Source organism: Balaenoptera musculus, chromosome 1, assembly GCF_009873245.2.
Source record: "Balaenoptera musculus isolate JJ_BM4_2016_0621 chromosome 1, mBalMus1.pri.v3, whole genome shotgun sequence".
Lineage (NCBI taxonomy): Eukaryota > Metazoa > Chordata > Mammalia > Artiodactyla > Balaenopteridae > Balaenoptera > Balaenoptera musculus.
The window spans coordinates 21,057,611-21,069,756 of NC_045785.1; the positions used below are offsets into that span (position 1 = coordinate 21,057,611).

The window sequence follows — 12,146 nt, forward strand, 5'->3', positions numbered from 1 at the left end:
TGAGCAGACAGATGTCTATTAAGTTTTGTACTATAGTCACGTTAGCATGTAGAACATCAGCTGAGAACCTAACTGCTCAACAGAACGTAACATGGATTGGGCACTGCCCACAGAATTCCGGAGGCCCTGTCTTCCCCCAAACCCAATCCATTTAAGACAAGCTTCTTTTAGCTGTTACCTTCCCTCCCAGCTGTCCTGGGGAGGGGGAGGTTTGCATGATCGGTTATGGGGTGTATGTTACAGGGGGAGCATGTTATGGGGGCAGAGTCAGGATTCAGTTCCAGAAGTTAACCCCTCAGTCTTTGCTTTCCATGACCTAGGCTTCCTGAAGACTGTGGGCAGGAAGGAACAGGCCCAGGCAGGGGTCAGGCCAGCAGAGGACCCGGGGGATGTGGGTACCACGGCTCAGTGAAATGCATGTGGTCCAGGAACCAGTCAGCCAAGGCAGGAGGAGCCAGAGTGGGCACTGTTTCTGGGCTCATGGCCTCCCTCCCACAAAGAGGGTTCTGGTCCCTCTCTTCATGCAGTAGACGTGCTTCTCTCAGAAGGGGTTGCGGCCCCTGGGCCCAGTGCGGGTTAGCAGTAGACCTGGAGCAGGGGTGCCCCTGAAGAGTCTGTGTCGGTGCCCTGGAAGGATGAGTCGTGGCTGGCTTGGTATCCTGAAGGGAAAGGGAGCAGGAAACAGAGGCTCAGAGATGGGGAGGGGCTCATGCAAGTCCCTCAGGCAGGGAGAAACCTGCTGAGAAGGAGCAGAGGGGGACTTGAGCCTGGGTCAGTCTGATCCTGGCTGGGTGATCCACTCAGTTTCTTGACCTCTCTGAACCCCAGTCTCGCTCTCTAAAGGGTAATAACCCTGCTCCCAGGGGCTTGTAAAAGCCAACAGGATAGCAGTAGAAACCACACATGGTGCCTTCTCAGCACCAATGGATGGCCCTCCTCACCTGCCCTCCATTTTCCTCTCCAGTGACCTGGGTTTAGATGCAGGTTCTGGGCACCTGCCCCCCGCCCCCCCACCCCTGCTGGTTCAGGGGCATCCCCCTGAATCTCTCCCAGCTGAACCTTTAAGCCAGTTTGCAGAACTGGGATGGGGTATAAGGCTGCTCAGGCTTCTCGTCCCTTTCTGATCCCATCCTCACCCACCCCAGGAGGAAGCTGGGAGAGGGGCAGGTGGGGGGCTGCTAGGGCAGTCCCCTCTCCTCTCCACACTCTCATGTCAGGACCAAACCTGGGGCTCCATAAGGCCTCAGCTTCCTGGCGATGGCATCTGCGGTCGTCTCCTGGGAGATCTGCACTGTGAGTTCTAGGGAGGGAACATGAAGGGGCAGCGGTCATTATCACATCCTTTCAACCCTATTCCCCACTTCAGCCCATTGAGAGAGGGGCCATTCACCCCTGGGTTGGGCTAGGGAAACGATGTTTAAAACAAAGATGCAGAGAGAGAGACAGAGAGAGAGAGAGACAGAGAGAGAGGGAGAGAGAGAGAGGGAGAGAGTGTGTGAGTGTGTGTGTGTGTGTGTGTGTGTGTCGGTCGGTCTGTCTGTGCAGGGATGAATGGGTGGGTAGGGGTTTTGGTTAGGCCAGGCCAGGTAAGAGGTCCAAATTCACATGGGTTCCTGGGTCCTGTTAACTAGGCTAGCTGGTTGGGCCTGAAAGCTACTCTGGCAGGTGGCAGCAGGGGACAGAAAGAACCTGTTAGGGGATGTAGAAGAGTGGAGAAAAAGGAGGAGGAAGAGCTGGGACCGGCTGAGGGTGGACCCACAGTGGCCAAAGACCCCAGTGCAACCCTCCCTGTCCAGAGCCTCCTCTACTCTGCCCCTCAGCCCTGTGGGGCCCCACCTACCATCCTGGCTGAGCCCTGAGCCCACCATGGTCTCATGGCCACTGTCAGGGGCAGGGGCAGCAGAGGCAGCCACCCTGGTTGAGCGCGCCTCTGTGGTCTGCGGGCGGGCACGGCTCTTTCGGGTACTGATGCGAATGATGCCGCGTACCAGGCGGCCCTCAGCGTCCTGCTCATCCAGGTGGTAGTCCTGGGTGATGCTGCTGATAAGGTCCGATATCTTACTGGTCTTCTCCAGGAACACAGTGTCTGAGGTGCACTTGGCCAGCTCGTCGATCTGGTGTACACTGAACAGCTCTGTCAGCTTCTTGAAGATGAGCACATCGATCTCTCGGCTGGACATGGAGCCACTGCCTATCTCGGGCAGGTCCAGGTCCGACTCGTGGAAGGAGTAGTACTCCTCAGAGCCTCGGGGACTGCTGGCAAGGGTGCTGGGCAGGCTGTGCCGCATGGGTGGGGGGTCGGCCAGTGGCTCCTTGCAGCAGGAGTCCGCGTCCGGGGCTGGGGAGGTGGTGCTGCGGTAGGGATACACAGGAATGCCTTTGAGCTTGACGTCAGGGTAGCTGAAGCTGCTACCCATGGCCGACTTGAGCCGCTGGCCATCCCGCCGGCTGGGAGGGGCACGGTCAGGGCTGGGGGGCACTCCGTTGTGCTCCTTGACCCAGTTGGCTTCAGCAGCCCCTTCAGGGGAGTCCCCAGCGGACAAGCAGGGGCTGCAGCCCCGCACACAGGCTCCACAGCGCTGGAGGCAATCCCGGCAGCGGCGGAAGCAGAAGGCAGCCCGGCACCAGTCCCACACCCAGGGTCGCCAGAGCAGGCAGCAGGCTGGGGGCTCAGCAGCCTGCTCAGCAGAGCCAGAGATGAAGGTAAGGCTCTCGGGTCCATGGTGGCCGGGGTCCTTGGGGTCTGGCCTACGGGTGCGGCGGCTCGGTGGGGCCCGGGATGGCTCGTCACATGTCTCCAGGCATAGCTCCGTTGGCCGCTCCCAGGGTCCCAAGCGTGGGGGCCCAGATGATGGGCGGGGGTGTCCAGGGCGGGGCATGGCTCACCGCATGGTTTGCCGTAGCCAGGCACCTGTGGGGGAGAGGCCAGGAAGGAGTCAGGATCAGAGGTCAGCGGCGAGCTCCTGCGCTATGACCTGAGGAGCTTCAGACTTCTGGTTTCTGAGAGGTCTGTGATGTGGATGGGCCCACGTATGCCCACGAACCCTGTCTAGTATCCCCTTGCTCCCCAGAGAGGAAGTTCTTTCTGTGGTCTAACTATGTATCAGAATCTCCTGGGACTTCACACCCATTGGGATGGTTACTATTAAAAACAGAAATGACAAGCATTGGAGAAGATATGGAGAAGTTGGAACCCTTGTGCATTGCTGGTGGGAATATAGAGTGGTATGGCTGCTGTGGAAAACAGTGTGGAGTTTCCTCGAAAAGTTAAACATAAAATTACCATCTGATCCAGCAATATCACTTCTGCATATATACTCAAAATGATTGAAAACAAGCACTCAAACAGATACTGGTACACCAATGTTCACAGCAGCATTATTCACAATAGGCAGAGATGGAAACAACCCAAATGTTCATTGATGGATGAAAGAATAAACAAAATGTGGTCTATACACACAATGGAATATTATTCAGCCCTAAAAAGAAATGAAATTCTGATACACGCTATAACATTGATAAGCCTTGAGACATTACGCTACATGAAATAAGCCTAAAACAAAAGGACAAATATTGTATGGTCCCACTTATATGAAATATCTAGAACAGTCAAATTCACAGAGACAGAAAGTAGAATGGTAGTTGCTGGAGATGGGGGAGAATGGAAAGTTAGTATATAGCGGGTAGACTTTCAGTTTGGGAAGATGAAAAAGTTCTAGAGATGGATGGTGGTGATCGTTATACAACAGTGTGAATGTGTTTAATGTCACAGGACTATAACGTTAAAATTACTTTAAAAAATTAAAATGGTAAATTTTATGCATATTTTACCATATAAAAAGAAAAATCTCCTGAGATCTCACTTTCTGGGCAATGGTCTCCCTGAGCTTCTTCCCACTGTTGGTAAGCCCAGCAGCACAGAGCCTCTGAGGCTGCTCAACAAATGCCTTTCCATTGACTTGCTACAGAACCTGATCATTAGCACCTTCCCTTTCTTCCCCTCCTCTTTCAGATCAGACATGGGAATCAACAGGTCCCCAGTCAACGTTTCAGTATGGCTCAGATTTGCTCTCCTATCAACATTTAACATCAAGCACTGTTTTGCTTCCTTTGACTAGACGAGAAAGCCAAGCCTCAAAATACATCTTCTTTCCCTTTTCGACTTGGTTGCTAGCAAGCTCAGAGCTAAGATTTCACTGAACCTGGCCCTGTGTTAGGTACAGAAGAACCAAAAATGAATGAACTATAGGCGCTGTTCCTGTGATTCACACATGGTTTTGTAGGGAAAACAGATGCTCAAAAGCTCATGAGCTGGAACACGTAGGATATATGGGGCATCATGGGAGTAAACAATTCTGCCTGCGGGAACATTACGTAGTGATGTACTTGGGAGGGTCCTTGATCACATGTAGGGGTGTGCTGGGGAGTAACTATCCTTAGCCTGGATTTTCTGAGACATTAATCTCTTAACTTTTTATTTATCCCTGATTTAATGGCACTAGTGTCCTAGAACTGGTGATGTGAAAGGAACCTGGGACTGGGCATCAGGATATCTGTATCCTAGTCCCAGTTCTGGCTCTAATAGGCAATGTGCTTTGGGCAAATCAATGCTACCTCCCTAAACTGGCCCACCACCATCTCTCACCCACATACTGTCAAGGCCCCCATCCTGGCTACCTCTATTCCCTTCTACTTATGGCAGCCAGTGACAATTTAAAACAACAACAACAACAACAAAACACAAATCTGGAGAAACTCGGCAGACACTACTTTAATCAAATGATCAAAATTAACATTATTAATAATGGGACAAACTGACATGATGTGTCTCCTGATACTATGCACTAAAAAGGACACAGCATCGCTTATGGAGTAGTCCTGCCAAAAATGTATAACCTGAATGTAATCATGAAGAAACATCAGACAAGCCCAAGTTAAGGGACATGACACTAAGTGGACTGTGTGATCCTGAATTGAATCCTGGATCACAAGGAGAAATTGGATACTTGGTAAAATTTAAAAATAGACTGTATATTATTTAATAGTATTACGTCAATGTTAAATCTCCAGTGTTAAATAAGACAATGTTCTTATTCTTAGGCAACATATACTGAAGCATTTAGGGGTAAAGAAGAATGATGTCTGCAACCTAACCTCAAAGGGTTCCCCCCAAAACAGAAGGTATATGTGTGTAGACAGAGAAAAGGAGGGAATGTTAGCCATGGTGAATGCGGATGAGGAGGATACAGGAATTCTTTAACTATTCCTGCAACTCTTCAACCCATTCCCCCAGCCCCACTCAGCGGTCCTTCTCCAAGGACACTCTAGAACCTCAACTCAGATGGGAGCCCCTCTCCCCACAGCATTCTGCTGGGATCTTGGTCAGCTGAGTTGGCTTTGAACCCAGTGTTTGAAGATAAGCCTATATGACCCCGAGGGGCAGGGACTGTGTCTGATTCCTTTCTGCATCAGTGTCTGGAACAAGCTTGGTACAGTAAGTACTTCAGGAGACTAATACATTCTGTGTGACCTCTGGGTAGAACCAGGACCATTAGGTAGAAAGAGAAAGGACTTAGGCTCCAGGCTGACCAGAGTGGGGGGAGCAGCAGTCTGGCGAGAGTAAGGTGAAGTCCCCCTCCAAAGGTGTGCAAACTGAAATTGTAACAGGTGACTTGAAAGTCCCTCACAATCCAGAGGCAAGTGGTTAAAAACCTTTGCCTGGGTTTGAGCAATGTTGGGGTGGGTATGGATTTATTCATTCACTCATTTATGAATATTTACTGAGAACCTGCTGTATGCCAGACACTTCTAAATTCCGTGGATAAAGTGGTAAAACAGACAAAATTCCCTAACCTCAGGAGTTTGCCTTCTAGTAAAAGAGTTAATTATTGAAAGCTTACATTATTCTCAGTGCTTTAAATGTATTCAACTAATTAATTCTCACAACCCTATTTGTAGGTATTATTGTTGTTGTTGTTATACAGAGGCACAGAGAGGTTAACTAAGTTGTCCAAAGCCACACAGCTGTTTGAATGCAAGTGGCCTGGCCCAGACTCTTATCCACTACCCCATCCCATCTATTATTTGGGAGGAAGGGGGCAAAGTGGTCAGCTGCCAGCTCCATGGGTGAGCCTGTGCCCAAGGAGGGCCTGCATAGGGAGAGCCCTGAGTCTTTCAGGCTCAGCCCTTGGATCAGGAGGGTGGGCACATCTACACTGTTTGAACCACACTGAGCTCTGGGGTACCTGGGGTTTGTAAGAACAACAAGAGGTTATTCATGGTCTTGGTTACTGTCTCCTCTACCTCCAAGGTTTTAGCAGTCGCTACCATTCATTAAATTCATCCAACAAATATTTTCTGAGCACCTACCATGTGCTCAGCACTGTACTAAATGCTGAGGAAGCAGCAGCAAATGGGCCAGAAATAGGCTCCAGCTCAAGAGGACTTTTGCTTTATTTAACACTCACAATTGCCCGGCAAGTATTATATCTCCACTTTACAGGTCAGGAATCTGAAGCTCAGAGAGGTGAAGTGACTTGCCCAGAGACACCTAGCTGGAAAGGAATGGAGCTGGATTTGTATTGTGGTCCGCCAGACTCTGGAGCCCCTGTACTTTGCTCTGTGCCACACATCTCGGGGGGGGGGCGGGGGGGGATGGAGGAAAGGGGGACAAGACCTGGGGTAAGGACAGTGCTTGGCTTCAGTTTTCTCCTCCTTTCTAGGCCCTAAACCCTCCTAAAGTCAATCTCAGCCCATTTTGTCCTGGCTGTATCTCTCCCTCACTGCTGCTGCCCCCACCTCCAAAATCCTCGGAACACCAGTCTCTTGGTTTATCAGGGGCTCCTGTTGTGGCCTGGGGTAAGACTCCTGGCCTCAGTTTTCTTGTCTTTAACAAGGGGAGTGAGGAGTATCTTCAGGGGCCACCTTGAGGTTTAAATGAGATCTTACTGCGCAGGGGCCTTAGAGCTGTGCCTGGCACCTGGGAGGGGCTGGGTCAGTGGGTGCCCCAAGGCACTGCAGGGATCCTCCTCAGGGTCAGAAGCTCCCAGGCCCCAGGCACACCCTCCCCAAACTTCTAATTGATGCTCTCCCACTCCCCCGTAGTCCCTGAGAACACACATACTCCGAGGTCTGTCTCCGTCCCATCCCCTTCTTCCGAAGGTGCTCAGGTCAGGACCGGCCGCACCAGCCTGTGTCCCACCCACTCGAGTCTTGCACACCCAGCCAAGAGGGGCACCCCAGCCCTGCTCACGAAACAGCCGTCGGCTCTCGTGCCCGGCATCCGTGCACCCTTGATCTCCTGCCCCAAAGGCTCAGCCCGGGACTCCCGCATCCGCGGGCACCTAGTCCCGGGGGCAAGGGAGAAGCAGACCCCGGCACTGCCGCTCGGACTAGCATAGCCCCTACACCAGCAATGCCATCGGGGCAAGCACCAGCTTCGCCAGCTGCAGGGGCCCTCTTCCCGCGGGCGGACCCAGCCTCTCGACACTGTTCCTCAGGGTGTGCACGGCCCCCTCTCCCCTCCCGCCCCCGCCTCCCCAGCAAGCACGGCTCCCACCCCAAGCCAGCGCAGCCCTAAGGGCGAACACGGCCCCCTCACCCCAGTTTGCCCGCCCAGACCAGGCGCCCGCTCAGGCCGCTCCCTGGCCGGGCCCGGCCCGCGCACCCCGGAAGTGGGAGGGTGGCACCGGAGGAACCGGCCCCGGGACCCTCGTCTCGCCCGGGCGTAGCCTAGGGGGTCTCTCCACACCGGTGCCGCCTTGGTTCGCGCCCCCTCGGGCCCGCGCGGGGCTTACCTGTCCCGCCAGGTGAGCCGCCTCCAGCTCGGCCCCTCCCCCCGCCCCCCTCGCCGCTCACCTGGGGCGCAGGTGAGCGTCTCGCGGGAGCGCTGCACGGGTAGCCGCTGGGGACACACTTCCTGCCTCCGCGAAGCGCCTCCGCCGCGCACCTGGGCCGAGGCCCCGCCCTGGGAGCTGGGCGGGCACTGCGGCCGGGCTCTGGCACTCGGTCCGCGGACTGCGAGAGCAGAGCTCGGCCTAGTCCGGGTAAATGAGGTGTGGTGGGCACGGTGGACAGACGCCGGGGCTCAGTTTGCTTTTCTATTAAATGGACAGATGGGCCCAGCAATCTCTGAGCTGCTGCGGAGGACTTGCCGGGCCTTAAAGGCTAAGCTCAAAGGGCATGTCTCCTGAAACTCCTTCCCTGACGCCTACGCCTGTCTGGTTTTCTCTGTACTCCTTATCATAATACTCAGCACACTGTTTTCTTGTCTTCCGTCTCCTCCTTTAGCCTCTGACTAGGGTATGCTCTTGTTCCCAAATGCCCCGGGTGCCCAGAGGAGGACCTGGCACATCCTAGGGGCTCAGCAGATATTCTCTACTGATTGAATCGTTGGGACCTGATTTCTCCGTTTGTCCTGAGGCAGAACTGGGGGCCTGGTTCCTCTGCTCTGATCAGTTCACCTTCTCTTTTCCAGGAAATCTGCAGAGGAAGACAGAGGCCTCTGCTCTGGGGCGGGTGGAGGAGGAGACTGGGCTGTGCAGTCCTGAAACATCCCAGATCAGCAGAGGTGGCCACAATGGGCCATGATCACCGCATCCCATGGGGTCTCTGGAAGAGGCAACATCATTGGGTGGCAAGAGTCAGGGGTCAGATTATTCTGGGTTCCTGCTCCCCTTAATACCAACAATAGCACCAATAAACAAATGACTTTTAGGGAACATCTCCAGGATCCATGCTAACCCCCTTACGTGCATAGTATTATTTAGTCCTTACACCTGAGGATTACACCTCAGGTGTTATCATTCCCATTTTACAGGTGAGGAAACTGAGACTTAGGACGGGGAGATTATTTGCTCAGGCAGTTGGCCCAAATGGTGTGACTTTGGGCAAGACACTTCCTTCTCTAAGCCTCATCTGTGGAGATAATAGTACCTCTCTCAAACTGGGAGAATTAAAAAAGATAATGGATGCAAAATGAGATAAAGGATATGGGAAGAGATCACTGGAGTAAGGACTGGTAAGTGGGAGGAATTCAGTACTGCCTAGACCCCTTCCCTCCAGGTGTACCAAAGATACACAACCTCCTAAGCCTAGATGGAGATACTGCCAATTAGGACAGTATCTTTGTCTGCCCTGTTTGAGTTGCCTAGTCCTCTCCTTGCCCAGCCAGGGTGGGACACTCCTTGGAAGCTAATTCCCATGGCAACTGGGGGGTTTCCTTCCCTATCTCACCTCTCAGGACACCATTGTCTCATTCCACAGGTGCCCTGCCATGTGCACAGAGTAGATGCTCAATTTCCACCAGAGACCCTCCTTGGCAGTCCCTCCCACCACATCTTGTTCACATTCTCACCTGGGGCAAGTGGCCGTTGTACCTTCATTTGGAGCTCAGAAAGTGAGTCACATAGTGTACAATTGAATATCTGTGTGCCCTAAGACCCAGTAAGTGCATTCCTGTGTTACAGACACAAGAATTTCACACATATGCCAAGAGAAATGTACAAGAATGGTAGTAGAAACATTGTTCACAGTAGCCCCAAACTGAAAACATCCAAATGCCATTGACAGGAGGTAAAGAAACGTGGAATAATTATATAGCAGTAGAAAATGAATGAAAAATAGCAGTATGGCTGGATCATGGTGATATAACACTGAGTGAAAAAAATGCAAGTCCCAGAAGAGTGCATGTGGAATGGTATCCTTTTCATAAAGTTCAAATACAACTAGAAGTACTATATTTAGGCATAATATTGGGTTGAACCATATGAAGTTGCTGTTTTTGACCCGTTTTGACCTAAATAAAGGGGGAGAGGGCAAATTCAGAAGGTTAAACCTAATTTATGTGTGAAAAAAAAAAAAAAAAAAAAAAAAGGCAAGAGAATGAGGAACACAGAATTCAGAATAGTGATTGCCTGGGGGTGGGGTAGTGGAGGGGTCAGGAATGGTGGGGAACCATAAGTAGATTTAATTTTTAGTGATGTTCTGATTCTTGTGTTGGATTCAAGGACTTTCATTTTATCATGAATGAATGAGTGCATGAAAAAAATAACTTATGCTGTAACTAAATAATTAAGGGCACGGTTACTTGCCAGGTTTTCAAGGTAGCAAAAATCCAAGCATCTGGAATCTTATTCAGTTTTCCCCCATTCATTTATTCATTCTTTTCTTTTAAAGATTAAAGTATAATTTACATACAGTAAAATTTACCTTTTTTAGGGTACAGTTCTGTGAGTTTTGAAAAATACATACAGTTGCATAACCACCACCACAAGTCAAAATATAGATCAATTTCATCACCCCCCCAAATTTCCCTAAACCCTTCTGCAATCAGTTCCTCCCCACTATCTGAGCCCTTGGCAACCACTGATCTTTCTTCTGTCTTCATGGTTTTGCTTTTTCCAGACCACGTTTAGTAAAAGTACATTGCAAAATTCTGATTCTGTAGTACCTAAAATGCTGTAGATTAATAAGTAGGAACATGATGATTGAAGCAGCTCAGAACTACTTTCTTTGTCTAGAAAGGAAAAAAAAGAAAAAAGGGGAAGGAAGGGAAATATGATCTCTGAACCTCTGCCTGTACTTGCTGATGTGTGAGGGAACCTTTCTCTGGAGCCCCTGCCTCTCACCAGCTGTGGGGCCTTGGAGAAGCCACTTCCCTTCTCCTCATCTGTAAAATGGAGATGATAATATTTCCTCCTCCAGAGTGTTTTGTGGAGTACTTTGCAAAAGGCACAAGTTAGCTGGTATTTTAATCATAGCCACACTGAAACCTCTCTCCTCATCTGCCCTTCTCCCTCCCACACTCAAATACACTGGGCCTTGTTCCCAAGGGCCCATACCCCTGCCACAGTGTATACTGAAAAACTCTGTCAAAAACTGATGACAGTGTAGGTATATACCAAAAATAACTGAAAACAGGTACTTATACGCCAGTGTTCATTGCAGCACTATTCACCATAGCCAAACGGTGGAAAACTCAAGTGTCTATCAACAGATGAGTGGATAAACAAAATATGGTATATATGCACATTGGAGTATTATTTAGCCATGAAACGAATGAAGTTCTGATACATGCTACAGCATAGATGAACCTTGAAGACATCATGCTAAGTAAAATAAGCCAGACACAGAAGGACAAATATTGTGATTCCACTTATATTAAATATTCAGAATAAACAAATTCATAGAGACAGGTATTAGAGGTTTCCAGGGGCTGGAGGGAGGGAGGAATTGGGAGTTATTGCTTAATGGGTACAGAGTTTCTATTTGGGATGATGAAAAATCTTGGAAATAGAAAATGGTGATGGTTGCACAACAGTGTGAATGTAATTAATGCCACTGAATTGTAACTTAAAAATGGGCAAAATGGCAATTTTTCTGTATATATATATATATATATATATTTTTTTTTTTTTTTTTTTTTTTTTTTGGTTGTTTTTGTTTGTTTGTTTACCACAATTTAAAAAGCCCCCAATGGGCTTCCCTGGTGGCGCAGTGGTTAAGAATCTGCCTGCCATTGCAGGGGACACGGGTTTGAGCCCTGGTCCGGGATGATCCCACATGCCGTGGAGCAACTTAGCCCGTGTGCCACAACTACTGAGCCTGTGCTCTAGAGCCCGCGAGCCACAACTACTGAGCCTGCGTGCCAAAACTACTGAAGCCCGTGCGCAGCAGCAAAGACCCAATGCAGCCAAAAATAAATAAATTTAAAAAAAAGAAAAGAGAAGATTAAAAAAAAAAAAGTCCCCAACGGAATTCCCTGGTGGTCCACTGGTTAGGACTTGGTGTTTTCACTGCTGAGGGCCTGGGTTCAATCCCTGGTCGGGGAACTAAGATCCTGGCTTAAAAAAAAAAAAAAAAAAAGAGCCCCCAAACTGATGACATTCTTTGAAAACAAAACAAGGTACCTTATGGGTCCAGCATTTAGCATAACAAAGGAGAGAAGTCTATTGGAGTGAAGTTTCCAGATAATAGTCCACCTCTCCTGTGCACTTCTCTTTACAGTTTACAAAGCAAACTCCTTTAAATTTGATCCTTACAACAGCCCTAGAGGTAGCCATGGTCATATTCATTTTACAGATGGGGAAACTGAGACACATCAAGGTCCCAAGGCCATACTGTGAGTTAGTAGTGAAGCTGGGTGG

General features: G+C 50.0%; 1 protein-coding gene across 5 annotated transcripts; it reads right to left on the bottom strand.

Moving 5' to 3' along the window:
- On the bottom strand, positions 1-7,879 carry KDF1 (keratinocyte differentiation factor 1). Of its 5 annotated transcripts, none has more exons than XM_036824686.1 (5): positions 7,797-7,842; positions 6,468-6,550; positions 1,841-2,911; positions 1,226-1,300; positions 11-659 (listed from the first exon to the last, which is right to left on the bottom strand). In XM_036824686.1, exons 3-5 carry the CDS (start codon positions 2,877-2,879, stop codon positions 577-579), a joined length of 1,197 nt encoding a protein of 398 aa, XP_036680581.1. In that variant the 5' UTR covers positions 2,880-2,911; positions 6,468-6,550; positions 7,797-7,842; the 3' UTR covers positions 11-576. The 5 variants fall into 5 exon arrangements, with proteins under 5 accessions (XP_036680551.1, XP_036680581.1, XP_036680561.1 ...); XM_036824666.1 differs by having other exon boundaries at positions 6,468-6,554; positions 7,797-7,838; XM_036824676.1 differs by lacking the exon at positions 7,797-7,842 and adding an exon at positions 7,124-7,382 and having other exon boundaries at positions 6,468-6,554.
- Between the last annotated feature and the right edge of the window lie 4,267 nt (positions 7,880-12,146).

Coding starts and splice junctions, on each gene's coding strand:
- KDF1 (XM_036824656.1), bottom strand. CDS start 2,879: ATGCCCCGCCCTGGACACCCCCGCCCATCATCTGGGCCCCCACGCTTG. Junction 1,301..1,840: donor CTCAGGGCTCAGCCAGGATG/GTAGGTGGGGCC, acceptor TTCCCTCCCTAG/AACTCACAGTGCAGATCTCC. Junction 660..1,225: donor GAGGCCTTATGGAGCCCCAG/GTTTGGTCCTGA, acceptor CTTTCCCTTCAG/GATACCAAGCCAGCCACGAC.